A 21,040-nucleotide genomic window follows, 5' to 3' on the forward strand; every position below is an offset into this window, starting at 1 on the left:
CATGAATAAAAGTTTATAATTTTATTAACCCCTGCCAGTTTTAACCACTTAAGCCCCGGAAGATTTTACCCCCTTCCTGACCAGGGCCTTTTTTGCGATTCGGCACTGCGTGACTTTAACCACTTTACCACCAGAGGATTTTGCTGTCTTCCGTCCAGGCCACTTTTTGCGATTCGGCGCTGTGCGACTTTAACTGACAATTGCGCGGTCGTGCGATGCCATACCCAAACGAAATTTACGTCCTTTTTTTCCCACAAACAGAGCTTTCTTTTGGTGGTATTTGATCACCTGTGCGATTTTTACTTTTTGCGCTATAAACAAAAAAAGAAAGTTTATTTTGAAAAAATAACAATATTTTTAACATTTTTTTATATGAAATTCCCCCCCAAAAAAATGTAAAAATCAAATTTTTTTTACATTTTTGGCCAATTTGTTTTCTGCTACCTATGTTTGGTAAAAAAAAAAAAAAAAATCGCAATAAGCGTATTTTGATTGGTTTGCGCAAAAGTTATTGTGTTTACTAACTAAGGGAAAGATTTCTGTCATTTTTGGTGTTTTTTTTTTTTAACGCGTAATGGCGGTGATCTGCGATTTTTTTTGCGGGACTGCGACATTGCGGCGGACAGATCGGACCCTTGACTGACATTTTTGGGGGTACCAGTGACATTACTGCAGTAATCAGTGCTATATATATGCACTGTTACTGTAAAAATGACACTGGCAGGGAAGGGGTCAATTTTATTGGAGAGGGAGGGGCTAATGTATGCCTGGTGCTTACTGACGTGTAGGGGGGGAGGTGACTTTGTGAGACAGGGACAGATCGGATGTCCAGCTATGCTGAACACTCCGATCTGTCACTCCCTGTCACTATGGAGATCCGCCCGCTCTGTTTACACAGGCGGGCCGGATCTCCTCACTCGATTCCCCGACGATCGGGGCAGAGCAGCGGCGATCGCCGCTGCTCCTCCCCTGGCCCGACTCCCGCTGTGAATGAAAACAGCGGGAGAGCGCCGCCTACAGGGGGAGGAGTCCAGCGACGTAGGTCTACGTCGCTGGACGGGATCGTGCCACTTTGCCGCAGTACGCTCAATGTGAGCGGTGGACAAGTGGTTAATGGACAATTGCGCGGTCATTCGACGCTGTACCTAAACAAATTTGACGTCCTTTTTTACCCACAGAGCTTTCTTTTTGTGGTATTTGATCACCTGTGCGATTTTTTGACCATGCGCTATAAACCAAAAAAGAGAGTCAATTTTGCAAAAATAACAATATTTTTCACATTTTTTTTATATGAAATTCCCCCCAAAATAAATGTAAAAATCAAAATTTTTTAACATTTTCAGCCAATTTGTTTTATGCTACATGTGTTTGGTAAAAAAAAAAAAAGAAAAAAAATTGCAAAAAGCGTATTTTGTTTGGTTTGCGCAAAAGTTATCGCGTTTACTAACAAAAGGAAAGATTGTCTTTTTTTTTTTTTTAACGAGTAATGGTGGCGATCTGTGATTTTTTTTTTTGTGGGACTGCGACATTGCGGCGGACAGATCGGACCCTTGACTGACATTTTTTACACTTTTGGGGGGTACCAGTGACATTACTGCAGTAATCTGTGCTATACATATGCACTGTTACTGTAATAATGACACTGGCAGGGAAGGAGTTAACTGTATTGGAGAGGGAGGGGTTAAGTGTGTCCTAGGGGCGTGTTTCTGTGATTGGCTGTGGCTACTGGTGTAAGAACAGATCAACGGTCCTACATAGTAGAACCATGTGATCTCCATTTTTAAACAGAGAATGACAGGCGGCTTGTTTAAATTAGCCGCCTGCCTTTCTCCCTTCACGGCGCACGATTGCGAGTGACCGGCGGACATCGGGTCCGCCGCTCACATGCACTGAGCCCGCTATTCACTTTGCCTGGCCGGGGCTGACCGCCGCAGTATATGTATTTGCGGCGGTCGGCAAGTGGTTAAATGGCTTGTCTCCATGTAATCTGATACATTCTGTTGGAGAGCGTGTGCTTTTGAAAATCAACAGACTTGCTGGCTGGATCACCAGATGAAAATGGAAGAAAGCCTGAAAAGGAAACTAAAACGACCATCACATTAAGATTTAATAAACCCAAAAACAGACACTTACACAGACAGGCTCCAGAAACTGTGTACATAGAACACAGTGCTCTCCACCTTCCTGTAAGATGGGGTGTCTAAAGGAGAAGGATTCTTCTGAGGGAATGACGATAGCCCTATTCAGCCTGGAAACTGGAGGGTATGCAACCAGGGGTAGACCACTTTTTGGCAAAAGGCTTCCTCAAAGGGACAGCACACTGAAAAATGTGTAGTTAGCATATAAATAACTTAGTTGGCCAGAAAAGGCTTGTAGATAAAATAGTCAAAGAAGAGGCATTACATTAACACTTTTGGAAGAATTTTTGCATTTTTGCATTCCATTAGGCATTTGGGAATCTGACACCTGGGATGTAGTGCATTCCATTTTCAAAGTTTCCCTGACCGCTATAATGAGATTTGAGACCAACTCCTAGCAAGCAATTTTTTCCCCCGGCAGCGCTTCCTCGTCAGAAGAGAGGGGAGGCGGAGTTTCCAGATAAGGAGAAGACTTTTCATTAGTTAGATGCTGGAGGTAGTGGACGCCTGCTGGTGGGTTTGCATAGCAGAGCCCACTCCATGCACAAAACAAACCCTTCTATTGCAGCAGGAAAAGTCACAGGTTAGGAGGACCCTGATGCTGCCTGACTTGCATAAGAGAGAGCAGAGGCCTCTAAGACTGGAGGACTCTGGCAGGCTAAGCAGTGTGGTTCGTCTGAGGAAAGTTTACCCTCTACACTACAGGAGGTACAAGTGGTAGGGAGATTCCTAACTTTTGAAACCTTGGGCGCTTTTTTGTTACCCGCCTATTACATCTCAGCTCAATTTGATGGCAGTGCTGGGGGGACTACCCAGATCTAGAATATCTGGCCCGTCACCCAGCACCACAGTTGATTTTGGAATTTGGTTCCTAGTGGGTAAAGATTTTACCTAAGAAAAGGGCAACACCCTGGGTGTGCTATTAGTTTAACTGCACCTAGTGCCCTGCTCCTGTAGGTGGCAGTGTCAAACCTATCCATCTGAAGAATGGCTGTGTCCTTCAAGGAATGAAAGGCAAATATTGTTGCTGTATTACTGTGACATCAGGAATGTGTTCATGTAGACTTGTAAAGTAATTGAAATGACCACAGATCTCACCACAAGCAGAGTCATACCACACATCAATTAACACCAACATAAAATAAGGCTTCCTTTATTAGTTTTAATATCAGTCTACAGAGGCGATAAAAAGAGAAAAGTGCAAATTTGTACAGAAAGATGCAGGACAAAAAAAAAAAAGTGCAAAACCGAAAATTCACAGCTCCAGGGAATCCCACAGTCTCATTTATTTCATTTTATGTTCATACAGTGTTAAATATCAGGGGGGGGGGGGGGGGAAATAATTGAATCCAGGAAAAAGACATCTGGGGAGGGAAGGTACAAGATGCAGAATAAATGTAAATACCTTGTAAAGAGTTCAGTAGCATTTATTATTTTATTGTGTCCACAGGAAGGAAGAAAGTAAATCAGTGAAAATAATGCAAAGCATGCACAACTTAAATGGGGAAAAAAGTTCTCAAACTTGACAAAGATATAAAATATGTAAAATAAATATTAATCTGCTGCCAAGTGTGCAAATCCCTTGTTGGAATTCCTCTGTCCTGCTTCCAGACACTACCCAAACCCTTTAACAACACTTGCCACACCCAACTTGCTCCAGATGGGATCATTCAGCCCACAGATTTCACAGCTACCCCGCAATGTCCCAATGCAAGGCAGGAGAAATCCAATATTTTTTTTACTAGTGGACACTTTCACTTTACTAACTCCATGGGACAAAAAGACTAGGTCCCTTAACTTTACCTTGCAGCTTTTTATGCAATCTACAGATTGAAAAAAGACAACCCAAATAGTTCTGCTACAGAAATACATCATTTATGCAAAGTCGATGAGTCATCTCCTAAAATCCTAAAATCAGGGTACAAGTGAGCCGGCCTTGTACATTTTTCGGACTTGCCATAAACTGACCTAAGAACTCTCACCTGTTAGGGATCTGAATAAAGTCAGCAGAAAAACAGCAAAAATTATGACGACTCTAAGGTGCCAGACTGACCAGCAGAGCAAAAACAGAACATTGCATCAAAGTAGATTTAAACCCATCGATTTAACGGTTTTAAAAAAGTTATATTCTCGGTGTGTCAGAATTGCTGTCACAGTTGCTTGTGCTCTCGAACAAACTGTTTAGCTATCAGATAGCTGGTGTCCTAACTGATCACATGCACAGCATTTTGGCAGTTGAAGATCAAACAGAGGCCAAGATGGCAGCTTCCTTTGCTGAAAAGGATAGGAGGGTTTATTTCCACTTTAAGCTTGTGTTCAAGAATAGAAGTTACAGCTTCCTTACTGGTTAAATATACTGTATCTATTACCCTACAGAACTAGCAGACACAAGACAGAAACTGCTGCTGTTTTCCATCTGAAGAGGAACGACTCTGCGCTGTAGGCCGTCTGATCACTTTGGTGTAAACTTGAAAACAACTGCAATGGGACAGAGTTAATACTGTTTGCAGGTTATATTTATATTGTTTCTAATTATTTGCTAATAGTGCCTTAGTGAGGCGAGGAATTAGCAGTTAGATTCTAGGATTCTCTCTTAAATACCTATTCTAAACAGAAACAATGCACTAAAAATTGACTATTCTGCTCTCATTCCCCAAGGCAACATCACAGCTTCTAAAATGAAAATCTTCACTTTAGCAACCCATGTATTCCCGAAAAACTGCAATACCTTGGCAGAAAAAAAACAAGTCCCTCGCCAAGAGGAAAAATAACCCGCCTTCCTTCAGCAGTGACCAATTGATAGCTATCTACTAAATACTTCCTCCTTCACTTCTACCTCCCAGCTGTACAAGATAGGGTAGCGGTACAAGGCCAACGTGTATTTGTCACTTACTCCAACCCCAAGACTCAGACCACCTGCTGTACTCTCTCTGCCTCTCTCTGGACCTGCCAGCACATTGTTTTACTAAAAGCAGACAATACTTATTTGTCCCTGCTGGGGGACAGAGGCGCAGCCACATACCAGCTCTCCCTCCTTTGACAGGAACTTTCAGGCTGAATGTCTCTCAAGGCACCAAATATGCAAAAGATAACCGTGGGACAACAAAGCTAGGTTTCAAGTTCTGTACAATTTTACATTCACATTAAAACCAATAAAAGGACAGGACAGAGCCAAAATAATATTTTTTTTTATTAAAGTGACTGATGAGGAGATAAGAGCGTGATGTTCTGGTTTTCTCTGTAACCTTCTTAACATTCCGCTAATTTTATTATCATAACTACTAATGTTGTCCAACAACATAAATATATTATATCACAGTGTATCCACATCATAACTGATGGCAGAGTATTGTCCTCACCGAACTTTTTTTTTTTTTTAATTACTTTTTATATATTTATATATATTTATATATTTACTTTTAATTCATACAAGTATAATGCTGCAGTCAATAGCCGTTAAAGAGTTCTTAAATTGAAAGCATTTATGACCTATATACCGTAAGAGCAGAGAAGACAAACCCCTATCTGCTGCTCATCAAACAGGGTCTGGAACCTCCATCCCTCCCGTCTCCCTGAACGTGCTACAACCATTGTGCACAATTTCAGAGCGCTCACAACAACCTTTCAGATGGAACTGGGTCCCAGCTCCTTGGACGGAGAAAAAGGGACAGAAACGAACGCGAGAGACAGGAGTAATAGCACTGTGGGGCTTGCTGTGGCTGGGAAGATCTTGGGACAATCTCCCCTCCCTGCTATTCCCCTCAGTTTTTCAGTATTTGTCGGGGTACATCTGTCATTCTGCTAGGTAGTCCTCAAGTTGGACCCCTGAGGGTTACTGATTGATTTTTGAAGGTTGCTGATGTTGAAGTTCTGTAAGGAAGTAGTCACAGTCGGCGGGAACTGGTTGATAGGCTGGGAAGATGGTGGGAGTCCAGGACCACTCCACTGCCCTTGGAAGGCTGCGCCAGGGAAACCAAACTGCTGAGGAGGGCAGACGCCTTTGGGGTACTGAGCCAGGGAGTTGGCAGAGGCTGTAGGCATGGAGACTGGCACCCCAAGGGACGGGGGCAGATTCACGCACAACTGTCCGGGGGCAGAAAATTTCCGAGCCATACCAGGACCCTGAAAAAAAGAAGAGACTCTTAAAAACATATCAACCACACAGGATGTGTATTGCAATGGAAATACAGAGCTTATTTTATGTTGTCCTTGTGAATAGATTTATAACTCCACACCAAAGTAGCATGGTTTTTTAAGACTGCCCTTTGCTTTAAGCGTATGTAAAAACTAAAACTGAGTTTTGGATAGACCAGGGAATGATTCAAAACTCTACGTTTTTTTTTTTGCAGTTTGTATCCCATCTAGGCAGTTTCCCTTCAATTCCCGCTCTACACATCCAGCCCAAAGACTCCAAAACAGAGGAGAGTTCCTCTTTTATATACAGCTGTCACCAGAACAAGTCTCCTTGTTGAAAGATCCAACCCTCTATTTTTGTTCTTGTGACGGCCCAAATCATTTTGATTTATTTTCTGTACCGCTAACAATGTTTACCAGGACATATAGAGGGGGTGAATCTACTTTGGGGCGGGGAAGGAGAACTTCTGTTTCCGATCACCCTAAGGCGACTGGAACAAAAGCGGGAGCGGGTACCTGTCAAAAATCGGGTACCCGCTCAGGCACCCCCTCCCCAAAAAGGTCAGTTTCACAAACCGGAGCTGGGGAGGAGGCCTTAAAGCAGAACTTACCCTTTTGGGTGGAGCTCAACTTTAAAGTTTGAAACTAGAAGAGAGGGGAAGGGAGGAATGTAATACCTCCGCTTAGTCAGGTATTTTTTTTTTTTTTTTTAATGGAATGGGTTCTGGAAAATTAAAATTTAGAATAAAGATGCAAAAATAATAAAAGCATTTCTAATGTGTGACATTAACTCATCAGGGAGGCTGGACGCTTTAACTCACTTCATAGCTGGGGTGTCCAGGTGTCTTGCTGCTCTTTTTTCCAGTTAGGTTCATGGCGTCCCGGGCCCAGTTATCGACAAGCTTGTGCAGATCGTCTGTGAACGTCCCCTTGCGACTAGAGGATACCGGGACCGCGTTGGTTTGCGGGGCTGGAGCAGTGGAAGGGGCGACTGTATTTGTACTGCTTGTCCCTAAAATAAAGAAAACAAAAACCTTCAAACCAATGGCACAGGTTCAGACAATGACGTTCTCCAGGAACAAATGACAGCTCACAGACTTATATAACCATCCAGACTTTTTACATCCCCCCTCATTAAGGTGCGAACAGAAAGGCCAAAACACTCTTCAATTCAAACTTTATGAGACTTTTTATACTTCATCACATCAATATCTTGTATTCCCAACCACAGGCACCATTCATGCCCTAAGTTCACCAGTGTTTAATAATATGAAGGACAACTGATCACAGCTGCGCTTCATAAAATATGCGGTTTTGTCATTTTTTTGACAAGGCAGTAAAATGTGTTTTCTAAACAAGCAGTTTAGAAAAGAAGCATGCACCTTAGGAGGAAAAAAAAAGAAAAGAAAAAGAAGAAGAGTTTCCACTTTTTTTCGGTTTTCACCCTAAACGCTTATAAATGTCCCATTGAGTAATTTCCAGTACTCTACTTGTGTGTAATATACAAGTACAAAGTAATGAAAAACTAAGTTTTCTGCTGGTTACGGAGACTAGATGGCGACAAATCAGCGGGAGCATTATGGTGTGCAATTTGTGTGTCACACAGAGCTCTCAGAATTTGTACAATGATGAGCGACAGTTTGCAGAAAATGAAACACAGAAATGATATAGATATATATAGAAAAGATAGTTACTACAGAGCTGGTTGCAAGGGCAGACTTTTTTCACCATCTTCCCTGAAGCAGAAAGAGAGAGACATGTGTTAGCACAGAGCTGACATCCCAACAACACAGATAGCTGGGTGGGGGGAGATCAGAAAAAAACGGAGCATGGGAAACGGGCGGAGCCAAGCAGAGAGAGCAAAAAGTTCCACAAAGACCCCAGCCAATGGCTGCAGATTAAGCGAAAGCGGATCAACCAGGAGTTACAAGTTCCACCATCTAGGCAAGGCATGCGGAGTATGTGCAACCTTCAATGGCTGGATAATAAAAGCTGCTAATTAGGCAGAAACAACTCAATGGGTTCAGCTGGGAAGGGGAGGGGGGATATTGCAGAAAGTGGAAATGTTCTGTTAATACAGAGAAAGTTTTTTTAAGAATGAAAGCATGAACTCTTACACTAATGTAGGAAGTGGTAAAACATAGGTCAGAAGGAGGTGGTCACCTGCTGGCCAAGTGTACCTGTAAAGGAACCCTGAAGCAGCTGAATGCGATAAATAACATTCTGTGATCCAGAAGCAGGGGACAGTTGGCTCAGCCATTCTGCCATATTTCTCTGAGGCATACAAGTAAACAAATGTACCACTTCAAAGATTAAGCAGCCCAAGAATATTCATGTTGTTATCATAGAAGTCCAAACATAAGCCATCGCGTTTCAGGGGCTAACACACGTCTTAGTGTTACACAAACAATTATATTCCTTTGATCCCCAATAAAGGGGATGTTACAGGCCCGAAAAACACATTGATGAAATGAATACTCTTGGACTTTTTTTTTGTACTCTGGGGCCTATAGCCTTGTATGTGTGTGTGTGTGTGAACTGTCATTTTTTGGGCTACCCGCCCAGTGCAGCTCCCTACTCATTGCATACAGGACTCATCGAACACCTCAAGCAGCAGAACCAGAAAAAGCTGATCACAACTCAATGCAGTCTCAGGCTGAAGTATTTGTAATGATCATCTACACATACAATTACTGATGAAATCTATCAGAGCCCTCGTCACATCCCAGATTAACTATTGTCAACACACTCCCCTGTAAATGTCCACTGACGAGAGTGGTGGCACTCCAACCCAACCAGATCAGTTCTTCTCCTCCGCCAGCTTTTCTCATTTTTCTGTTAGCCCCTCTACTGGCTCCCAATTAGATAGAATTAAAATTCTATCCTTATCCTGGATCCTCTGCAAATAACCCATTTTTTTGATAATACCAAGGCTAAGCATTACTTCTTTGCCATCTGATAGGGCACTATATTACCTTATATATTGATCTAGCAGGGCTTCCGCCTCCACTATCTGTCAAGACACACTATGCCTACTTATATACAGGTAGTAAAATGACCCAGCACAGCTACCTCCTCTACTATCTGACAAGGCACGCACTGTCACTTTATATACAGTTTACGAATAAACCATCGTTTCCACTTCCACTATCTGGAGGCGCACGCTATCACATTTTGTACAGCTTTCCGATCCCAGCAATGCTTCCTCCTCCACTCCATGCACTGCCAGCTTCTCCTCCACTGTATGAGAAAGTACACACAGGCGCTTATACAGTGCCTTGCGAAAGTATTCGGCCCCCTTAAACTTTGCGACCTTTTGCCACATTTCCGGCTTCAAACAAAGATATAAAACTGTATTTTTTTGTGAAGAATCAACAAGTGGGACACAATCATGAAGTGGAATAAAATTTATTGGATATTTCAAACTTTGTTAACAAATAAACTGAAAAATTGGGCGTGCAAAATGATTCAGCCCCTTTACTTTCAGTGCAGCAAACTCTCTCCAGAAGTTCAGTGAGGATCTCTGAATGATCCAATGTTGACCTAAATGACTAATGATGATAAATAGAATCCACCTGTGTGTAATCAAGTCTCCATAGGACAACAATCAGTCGTATACTGCACAAATCTGGCCTTTATGGAAGAGTGGCAAGAAGAAAGCCATTTCTTAAAGATATCCATAAAAAGTGTCGTTTAAAGTTTGCACCTGGGAGACACACCAAACATGTGCAAGAAGGTGCTCTGGTCAGATGAAACCAAAATCGAACTTTTTGGCAACAATGCAAAACGTTATGTTTGGCGTAAAAGCAACACAGCTCATCACCCTGAAAACACCATCCCCACTATCAAACATGGTGGTGACAGCATCATGGTTTGGGCCTGCTTTTCTTTAGCAGGGACAGGGAAGATGGTGAAAATTGATGGGAAGATGGATGGAGCCAAATACAGGACCATTCTGGAAGAAAACCTGATGGAGTCTGCAAAAGACCGGAGACTGGGACGGAGATTTGTCTTCCAACAAGACAATGATCCAAAACATCAAAATCTACAATGGAATGGTTCACAAATAAACATATCCCGGTGTTAGAATGGCCAAGTCAAAGTCCAGACCTGAATCCAATTGAGAATCTGTGGAAAGAACTGAAAACTGCTGTTCAAACGCTCTCCATCCAACCTCACTGAGCTCGAGCTGTTTTGCAAGGAGGAATGGGCAAAAATTTCAGTCTCTCGATATGCAAAACTGATAGAGACATACCCCAAGCGACTTACAGCTGTAATTGCAGCAAAAGGTGGCGCTAAAGTATTAACTTAAGGGGGCTGAATAATTTTGCACGCCCTATTTTTCAGTTTTTTGTTAAAAAAGTATGAAATATCCAATAAATTTCGTTCCACTTCATGATTGTGTCCCACTTGTTGTTGATTCTTCACAAAAAAAATTACAGTTTTATATCTTTTATATGTTTGAAGCTTGAAATGTGGCAAAAGGTCGAAACGTTCAAGGGGGCCGAATACTTTTGCAAGGCACTGTATAGAGCTTACTGAACAAGCACTGCTTCCTCTTCTCCTCCTCCACTATCTCACAAAGTGAAGACTATTCCCGCATCTGCAGCTTACTTATTCTCCTATGTACTATTTTAATCCTTTCAGTGTAGGTACTAAGCAAGAAAAGGCTTTTAAGTTTATTTTTTTGTTTGTTTTAAATTCTGTTCATTGAAAGGCTTGTAAGTTTTACTTGCAGAACTGTACATACTTTTGATAGAAAGAAAAAAATGGATTTTTGTAAAATCTTACCGTAAAATCCTTTTCTCTTAGCTCATCGACAGACGTAGTCCTCGGTGATACACCACCTTCGGGTTATGTTACCTCCGCAGGAGCAGGACTAGACAGGAAATTAAAAAGCTCTGGCCACACCCTAGGGGCAGTCCCAGAGGGTATATCCTCTCTCTCTCTGCCTCAGCAAATCAGTTATGTGAAAAAGCAGTGCTTAGAGAATTTAACCCAACCCAACTCCAAAACAGAGGGGCGGGGACTACGTCTGTCGATGAGCTAAGAGAAAAGGATTTTACGGTAAGATTTTACAAAAATCCATTTTTCTCTAGCGCTCATCGACAGACGTAGTCCTCGGTGATACACCACCTTCGGGACGTCCCAGAGCAGTATCACAACTGAGGGGTGGGAAAATGGAAATCAAATCCCAATCTAGAAGGCCCAACCGGTGCCAACTAGAAATTTACAATGCTCATCCTAAATGATGAGACTCAACAAAAAAATTTTCAAACAGAAAAAAACCCTCGAGGTAGACCACCGGTCTCCTCAAATTGCGGCCTGCAAAACCTTGCGGCCAAATGAGGCATCCGCCGATGCCGTCACATCAATTTTATAGAATTTTGTAAAGGTATGTACCGACGACCAGGTGGCCGCCTTACATACCTGGACCACTGACGCCTGATGGCGAAAGGCCCAGGAAGTACTGAGCGCTCGAGTGGAGTGCGCCCTAACAGGGAACGGAGGACTCTGACCCTTAATAGAATAAGCCTGTACCACCGTTTGTCTAATCCATTTGGCAATGGTCGCGGCAGATGCAGGCAAACCCTTTCTGGGGCCATCCGTGATCACAAAAAGTGAATCCGTCTTACGGAATGATTCCGTAGCTTTCAGGTATACCCTGATTGCCCGAACCACATCTAAGGAATGCAACGCATGTTCCCGATGATGCTTGGGCTGAGGACACAAGGAAGGTAGTACAATATCTTCATTCAGATGAAAATCTGAAACCACCTTGGGAAGAAAAGATGGCTTAGGATGAAGTACTACCTTATCCCTATGAATCACTAGGTATGGTGACTGGCATGATAATGCAGCCAGTTCTGACACCCTGCGAGCAGAAGTAATAGCCACCAAGAAGGCCACCTTCTGGGATAGAGTAAGCAAGGGAATCTCCCTGATGTTTTCAAAGGGAGGTTTCTGTAGAACCGACAAAACCAAATTAAGATCCCAGGGCGGTAAGGGCGCGCGGACTGGAGGAGCCAGGTGCCGCACCCCCTGGATGAAATTCCGCACCAAGGATTTGGTAGCTAAAGGCTTCTGAAAGAAGATTGCTAATGCTGAAACTTGACCCTTGATGGTGCTCAAGGCTAGCTTCTGCTCAACCCCTTGTTGCAAAAAGGCCAATATTCGAGTCACCGAATAGGTACGTGGAGGAAATCCTAAAGATTCGCACCACGCAATATAAGTCTTCCATGTGTGATAATAGACTTTGCTGGAAGTCGCTTTCCTTGCTTTAATAAGGGTAGGAATGACTGAAGTAGACAAACCTCTGTCCTTCAGTACTTGGGTCTCAATGGCCAGGCCATTAAAACCAGCGACTGTAAAGCACGAAGGTAAATTGGTCCTAGAGACCACAGACACTCCCTGAGACGAAGTTCCCACGGAACGTCTGCGACTAACATGTCCAAGTCGGCCAGGCCGGCTTGAGGAGGCCAGCCTAGAATTTCTAGGACCACTGGCGCTGATTGGATCTGAACCAGGCGTCCCTAGAGCTATCTGGCCCCGACCATCCGAGAAAGTCTGGTCGTTTTCTGTTCCCACACATTTATCAGATACCTGATAGTTATCAGGAAAGGTGATCTTTTCTGGTTGAACCTCAGGGACCGAAGTCACCCGACTAGAGGCTACTTGGCCTATCTGGTCAACCAGATCCGATTCCTGTGAGGTATCGGGACTAATCTTAGGAAAAGGTAAAGGAAAAGATCTTTTCAGGGAACGGTAACTACCGCTTCCTGTGGTACCTAAATGTTGGAAGGGAAGAATCGCACCGGTAGTAGTGGTTGATGCTCGATCTAATGTCCTGAATACCGGTGAAAACGTCCCCCCACCCTGAAACCTTCAGGCTGTGTACTCCTTTGCTTCGGGTTTGGCTGGGTTGGTCCCCTTCTTGAACCCTCCTGAAGGAGTCTTGCCTTTCCCGCTAGTACCAGCCGGGCGCCCTTTATGGGCGGTAAAGAAAGGTCCTCGCTTGTTGCGAGGTCCCTTAGCTTTTGCAGCCTGTGGCAAAAAAGTGCTCTTGCCCCCAGTGGCATCCTTAATGATTTCATCTAGGTTGGCTCCAAATAGACGATTCCCCTGAAAGGGGAGATTGGTCAAGGTCTTTTTGGAACCTAGGTCAGCTGACCAGCATTTTAACCACAGCACACGTCTGAGGATCACTGCTAACTTAGATGCATGCCCTAATAGGGGAGTAGTGTCCAAGGCTGCGTCACAGATAAACCGTAGCCCTTGTATGATCTGTTCCATCAAATCAGATGTCTCCTGGGGAATATCTTTTCCCCTAAGATCTTGGCGTACCATTTTCGCCCATTCCGTAAGTGTCTGGGAAACTAGACCAATAACGATTACTGGTCTAAATGCTGACCCTATCAGAGAAAAGATAGTGCGGGACTCTGCTTCTATCTTTCGATCCACCGGATCCTTAAAGGACGAAGTGTCCTCCACTGGAATAACCGTGGCTTTATTCAGCCTGGAAATAGGCGGATCCACGACTGGTGGTACCGTCCATTTCTTAATGATGGATTCCTCAAACGGATAGCGTCTAGCAATACGCTTGGAAATAGTAAAGGTACGTTTAGAATGCTCCCATTCTCCTTTAATCTGATTACCAAAACATTTAGGTACAGGAAAAGCCTTCGCCGTCTTGATGGGCTTATTAGTCCCAAAAGGCCTCTCTGTTTCAGTTGCCTCTGCCGGTAAAGCCTCAAGTTTTAAGGTTTCTTGCACTGCCACAACTAGTGCGTCCACCAATGCTTCTTCCTGAATTATAGCAAGAGAAGAAGCGTCCTCCTCACTGTCTGAGGGGGCTTTACCTGGGATAACAGCCCTTGCAGAGGAACCTGCAACTGCCGTGACCATCTCTGAATCTGAGTCAGAGGTGTCAGATGGTATAGGGGTAGGCGGGGGTCGCTTCCTTGACCCCCGTCCCTGACAGGCCGCCTCCACCCGAGCCACCATAGACTCCAAAATTGCTGTAAATGACTCTATACTCTGTGCACCGGCGGGTCCCGAGGCCCCCTCGAGGGAAACAGGTGGGGGAATATGTGTGGCAGGGTCCATAATAACTCCAGTTACTTCCTGGATAATATAATTCAAAAGTAAAGAAAAAAACTTTTTTTTTTTTTTTTTCTGACCCCCAGCGCCACAAAAAAAGCCCCTTAGTGTTACCTGCTTAGGGATCCCTATCGATCGAGAGAGAGAGAGAGATAGACCCCCAGGCTCACCACTTGATGCTCAGAGTTAAACTGCAACAGCTTACAGCGCTGTCTTGACAAACAGGAAGTCTTTTGGCTGGCTGCCCAGGAAGAAAGGAGGCGGCTCCGCCCCTCTGCACGCCTTCCGGCGCCTCCCCCAAGCTCCACGAGGTGTAGGATCACCTCAAACATGGCCGCCCCCATGCTGGAGACACGAGGCTACGCCAAAATGGCGGCTCGTGCGATCCAGCAAAAAAAATGGCGGCGGCCTAAACTGAATAGCGGTGTGCTGCAGGGCACACAACACTCTCTCTGCATGGGGATATGGCGTGGTTGGCGGTACCGGCCCTGGCGGACCGCGTGGCCGTTCGGGAGGCCTGCTAATAGCTGGAGATCTGATTTGGAAGGCAGTCTACATGTCCGTGGCTTCTGACTGGTAGGTAGCTTATAATTAACCCATAAGATTCCCAGAATGCCACAGATTACATCTTTAAAACATGTATACAATAGATTGTTAGCTCCCAAGCCAAGCCTCCTGGCTTTTGCACACATAAATCACACTCAAAGTAGGAGGATTTGTGACATGTTATAGGATAGAAAGGACTCTTTCTTACCATACAGAGAGGGGCCCGCGTTCACCACAAAACCCGTCAGGGAAAAAGGGGGAACATACTACTCACCATACCGGAACCAGGCGGGCACCAACTCCTGACAGTACCCCTCTCCACCGGGGCGGGAGGGCTGTCGACCGATACGGACGCCGTGACTCATGGTCTTTGGCGTTTCGGCGAGACGTTTAACTCGCGTGGACAGTCCTTTAATGGGACTTTGTCGCGGCCGACCCAGCGCGGAGCTATGGCCTGCACGCGCTCGTAGGCTGAACTGGGGTGACCACCGGATCTCAACATCCAGCCCGTCGCCCAGTTCAGCTTTCTTGCTTGAAGATCTCACAGGAACACTGGAGAAAAAAGCTGTCTAAAAAAAATCCTTTAAGAAAAAATTCTTGCCAGGACCCAAGATCCCAGCAAGGTGTCTAGGTCCTTACTCCTAACTAGACAGAAAATAACTGATTTGCTGAGGCAGAGAGAGAGAGGATATACCCTCTGGGACTGCCCCTAGGGTGTGGCCAGAGCTTTTTAATTTCCTGTCTAGTCCTGCTCCTGCGGAGGTAACATAACCCGAAGGTGGTGTATCACCGAGGACTACGTCTGTCGATGAGCGCTAGAGAAATATAGATACGTATTTATATTATCTTTATTAAAGTTGAACTCCTCATCTGGATTTTTTTTGCATACAAACTACATTTATACAGCTTGGACCAATGTAAGTATATATATTTGAAACCTGGCTGATCCTTGAGGAAGCAAATAACTATGGTAGTAGCTGCAGCTCAATTTCTCAGTAAATACAGTGGAGATTGTGAAGTCACCCCCCTGCCTCTCTCCTCCTAGTCCAAACAGAAAACACTTTGTAATCATTAAGAAAAGACGCAAGGTATCTTCTGGATGACGCCCTTTCCCAAGCAAGCAATCTCATGTTCAGTATGCAATGGGACAGGTGCTTGGCACTGGACCCGGAAGACAGTGAGGAGCACTGTAGTAGTGGCAGCTTCTACAGTGATTCTTCACTTCCACAGGAATCGGCCAAAAATTGAATATACATACTTACCTTGGCCCAAGCTAGACCAATGTAACTATGGAAAAAAAAAAAAAACCAACTACCTGGAGCTCATCAGATTTCCGCCAACACTATACAGCGACCCAGCAAGTGATGTTGTGATAGAAATTGTTACCAAAGTCCCTAGAATTAGCAATACGGATACTGATTTCACTGTGTTTATTATTAAGCTAAAAATCACGCGTCATTTAATAAACCAAATGACGGCACTCATCACTGTATCAGTATTATCAAAAGGCTTTACAAAAACGTAGGACAGAATGTTAACATGCAGAGGAGGAAGAAAACCTCTCTGTATTCAGCGGATTATGGGATCTGTATGTTAGGTTATAGAAGCTTGTAGTGTAAGCTGCAGCAGAACCTGTCAGAGGAGAGAACAGGAGAGAATTTAAAAGGGATTTGCCATGTGCAATCAAGGTCTAACTTAGTGTCTGTGTGATCTGCATAAACTAGATTTAGGCTGAATTTTGGACTAAGCATATATTTTGGAAATACAAGAACCATTTTTACATGAACTCTGGCATATTTCATTCAGAACTATGCAGTAATCTAGCACTTTGCTTCTCTCCGCTTGTGCTGGGTCACTGGTCTTCTACTGGCCCACCACCTGTAGTTTTTTTGCAGGCAGCCTGTATTGGAAGAACCTGCTGGGTCCCACACACAATATCAGGTGTATGCAAAGGTATTGGGTTCACACAAACAAGATTTAACCAGACTTATTGGCATTTGAGGAAAAAATGTAAAGTTTAAGTTTAGCTTTTCACAAAAAGTGAAAAGGTTACACTTGGCTGCACTTACTTCAGCGGGTAAGTGGTCACTGCCCACACAGCTGGTGCAGCAGTCTGGATTTATGAAAGTCCTGCTCACCTTCCCCTTCTTCCTTTCAGATTTTCAGGAAGGATCAGAGCGATTCCGATTGGTCACATGCTGGCATTTGACCACTCAGACCAATCAAAATTACCAGAGCATTTGAGAAAAGAACATTAATGGTAGCCCCAATCTTTTTCAGGACAAGTTTCCTTTATATTTTCCACTCTAACACAGCTCAGATACTTTTAGAGGATGGCTATGTTTGCTCTCCTGATAAGTTGTAGTAAAATGCTTTATACAGACCAGTGTTATAGATGAAACGACTTATACACCTGCTCTATACAGTGACCATTCATGGCTATACCAAAGTGGAAGACTGAAGATGACCGCTCTCATTTCTGCCACAAGGGAAGGGAAGAAAAATCTGTTGCATGCCAACATTCAGAACTATAATACATTTAAAATATATTTTGGATCTTCCTTATTTATTAGAAAAATTAGCAGAAGCGTAAAAAAACCCCAAAAAACAGCAAACAAAACAGTTCAAAATAACCGTATGTGACCTATGAAAAGTGCATTAACTAGCCCGAATCCGCACTGTTCCTCTCCTGTCTTAGCAGGAAGCAGATCTGCAGCTCATGGCGAACGGGGTGCATGCATGCCAGGAAAGGGGTAGGAGGGAGAGGGGAAAGAGAAAAAGAGACAAGGAAGGAGTAAAGAGTTACACACAAAGAGCCAAGCAGGGCGTACTCAGAAATCGCGTCCTCCTGCCGGCCACTTTGAAGGAGACCCGCTCTGATGCACAGTTAAACTTGGCCCAGCCTGTGGTGGAGATGGAATAAAACAAAGACAAGAGGACAGAGACAGACGCTGCAAAGACAGGTCACAAATCACAAGACAGCACATGTAAAAGGGAATCTTTGGATAAGAGTGTTTGGAGTGGAGTTCAATCTGTGCTGCTCTGTCCAGCATTTTAAGTGCCAACACAAAGCAGTGCAGAGGACAGTGAGAGAAACCAGAAGTCAAACATCAAATTCACAAATTACAATGGCTGAACTACTTTTTAAACCCTTTTTTGGCAAATTGCAGGCAACCCGAAAGACATACCAGTCCACGCCCTTAGCAGGATAATTGGCTCTATATTTAGACTGCATCTATGCTATAAGCCAGAAGCTATGGCTGTACAATTGGATAAATGGTTATTATATTCAGGCTGTGTCTGTTACAATCCAGCAACTCCAGATGTACAGTTGGCAGTTATATGTGTGTTCGTGTGTACATATATCTTTATTTAATACACACACACACAGCAACAGGGCTATAAACCAGCATCTCTAAATGGACAGTTGAATAGAAGGCTCTAGATTTAGGCTATTTATGTGCTATAAACCAGCAGCTCTGTGCCATTACATAAATATACACTCACTGGCCACTTTATTAGGTACACCTGTTTAATTGCTTGGTAACACTAATTGCTAATCAGCCTATCACATGGCAGCAACTCAATGCATTTAGTGCCGGTTCACATATGTGCGGCTGCGGCAATCGCATATAATATCGGAGCGCACTGCTCCTTCATTATATGCGATCGGGTGTGCGGTGCGAATTCAGCCATACACTTTGTATGGCTAAATTCGCACTGCACCCGCAGTAAACTCGCACATGACCCTTTTTTTGAGCCGCATCAGGATCGGATCGCACAGTGGTTCACACTTGTGCGATCCGATCCTGTGCGAACTGTAAGATCGCACTGCGATATGCGATCAAACTGGGGGTGTCGTTAAGATTACATTGACACCCCCAGCGTATCGCATATGGCAGTGTGAACTGCCAAGGGTGTGTTTGCAATGCGGGAACAGGCTGCAAATTCGCAGCCTTCCCGCATCGCATAAGTGTGAACCGAGCCTTAGGCATTAAGATGAGCTGAAGACTTGCTGACGTTCAAACTGAGCATCAGAATGGGGAAGAAAGGGGATTTAAGTGACTTTGAATGTGGCGTGATTGTTGGTACCAGACCGGCTGATCTGAGTATTTCAAAATCTGCTGAGCTATTGGGATTTTCACACACAACCATTTCTAGGGTTTACAGAGAATGGTTCGAAAATATCCAGTGAGCGACAGTTGTGGACGAAAAAGCCTTGTTGATGTCAGAGGAGAATGGGCAGAATGGTTTGAGATGATAGAAAGGCAGCAGTAACTTAAATAACCACTAGAGTCAATTTCAGCAGTGACATTTAGATGGTAAGGTCAAAATTTGGCATAAACAACATAAATGCATGGATCCATCCTGCCTTGTATCAACGGTTCAGGCTGGTGGTGTAATGGTGTGCGGGATACTTTCTTGGCACACTTTGGGCCCCTTAGTACTGAGTATCGTTTAAAAACCACAGCCTACCTGTGTATTGTTGCTGACCATGTCCATCCCTTTATGACTACAGTGTACCCATCTACTGATGGTTACTTTGAGCAGGATAATGCACCATGTCACATAGCACAAATCATCTCGCCACTGGTTTCTTGAACATGACAATGAGATCACTGTACTCCAATGGCCTCCACAGTCACTAGATCTCGTTACAATAGAGCAACTTTGTGAGGTGGTGGAATGGGAGAGTCAAATTCGCATTGATGTGCAACTGACAAATCTGCAGCAACTGCGTGATGCCATCATGTCCATATGGACCAAAATCTCTGAGGAATGTTGCCAACACTTTGTTGAAACTATGTCACGAAAAATGAAGACAGTCCTGAAGGCAAAAAGGGGCCCAACCCGGTACTAGCAAGGTGTACCTAATAAAGTGGCCGGGGAGCGTATTTATATATAGTATCTGGGCTACAATCCAAGGCTTCTGGGTGGCCAGATAAATAAATGCCTATTTAGGTTTTAAATTGACTCTAAAGCCAACTGTTTTGAATTCACAATTGCCACTTTTGACCAATAGAAATATGCATAGTTCAACCCATTATTTAAACTAGGGAAATAACCTCCTGTGCTTTCTGATAAGTCATGAGCTGTATTTAGAGGACAATCCTGCACTGCTAAGACAAGGAGAATACATGTGTCAGAGGAGCCTCCCACTAGCACCTTTAAAAAATGGGAAGGCGACAGTATTCCCAGTTAGTTTTAGAAAGGTAAATGTTCCCAGGGTGTGCCTTTTGGGTTTACCTTGTCCCTGGGCGGATAAACTGGGCACAGAGAGGGCAGCGTCACTGGTGAAGGCAGAGCAGAGGATGTCACTGGAGGGTGAGGGTTTCAGTTGGTGTCCGGGGTCCGGCACACTAGTAGGGGGAAGGAGAAGGTTCTGCTGGGGGGGAATGGTGGCAGGAGCGCTCTGTGTGGACAGGTCACCTACAGGTAAAAGAATAGAACAGATGAGCCAGAGAGGATTATGGGAGGAGCGCTATATTTTCAGTGGGTTGGCCTCTGAGTTAGTGGCTTCCAAGGCACTCACTACCTTCCCTGTCTGTAATGAAAAATACATTATATGTAATATAGACTTGCTTCTCTTAGGTACCTGAGAGCTGAGGACTTCGGTTCCCAAAAGAGCTCCCCCTACTGGACTTGCTGCCTTTCCCCTTGGTGGGTCTCCTCCTTCGACCTGAAAGGGGCGCTGCGGGAGGGATTATTACAGCAGGAGGGACTTTGCCTAATGTTGTGTATAGTTGCTCAATCTCCTGCTTCTGGCGACTGTGTAAATCATGGATCTCCTTCAGGTGCCTGTGGGAGAGCAAACAAACCATGTAGATGATGCACAGATTTTCCATACCACATAATAAATAAAAAAATAAAAAACACACCCACATGTATAAATAGTGGTAAATATGTGCAGGTCAATTACCAAAGCCTTTCTCAATTAAGAATATGACAGCTTGGCCGTTTCTTCTTTAAAGCCCTAGTTCTGACACAGCAAGGGGCATGTTGGCAAATATGGGTCCTTTACCTTTCAGCATGATGGCGGAGGACAGGCTTTACTAGTCAGAGTGTGGCTGAAAACAACTGGTTTTCTAGTCAAGGTGCAGCTGAACAAAAACTGTATGACT

At 44.1% G+C, this 21,040-nt stretch overlaps 1 protein-coding gene across 1 annotated transcript in view; it reads right to left on the reverse strand.

Annotated features, from left to right (window-relative positions):
• Positions 1 to 5,252: 5,252 nt before the first annotated feature.
• WNK1 (WNK lysine deficient protein kinase 1) overlaps positions 5,253 to 21,040 on the reverse strand; it is a 340,445-nt gene continuing 324,657 nt past the window's right edge. The window contains exons 26-31 of the mRNA XM_082253649.1: positions 20,515 to 20,717; positions 20,166 to 20,348; positions 17,750 to 17,821; positions 7,967 to 8,008; positions 7,094 to 7,284; positions 5,253 to 6,260 (exon numbers count right to left, since the gene is read on the reverse strand). Coding sequence (XP_082109775.1) covers positions 5,940 to 6,260; positions 7,094 to 7,284; positions 7,967 to 8,008; positions 17,750 to 17,821; positions 20,166 to 20,348; positions 20,515 to 20,717 — 1,012 coding nt within the window. The 3' untranslated portion in view covers positions 5,253 to 5,939. The remainder of the gene's footprint in view (positions 6,261 to 7,093; positions 7,285 to 7,966; positions 8,009 to 17,749; positions 17,822 to 20,165; positions 20,349 to 20,514; positions 20,718 to 21,040) is intronic.

Source organism: Pelophylax lessonae (genome assembly GCF_965119305.1).
Source record: "Pelophylax lessonae genome assembly, chromosome: 4".
Lineage (NCBI taxonomy): Eukaryota > Metazoa > Chordata > Amphibia > Anura > Ranidae > Pelophylax > Pelophylax lessonae.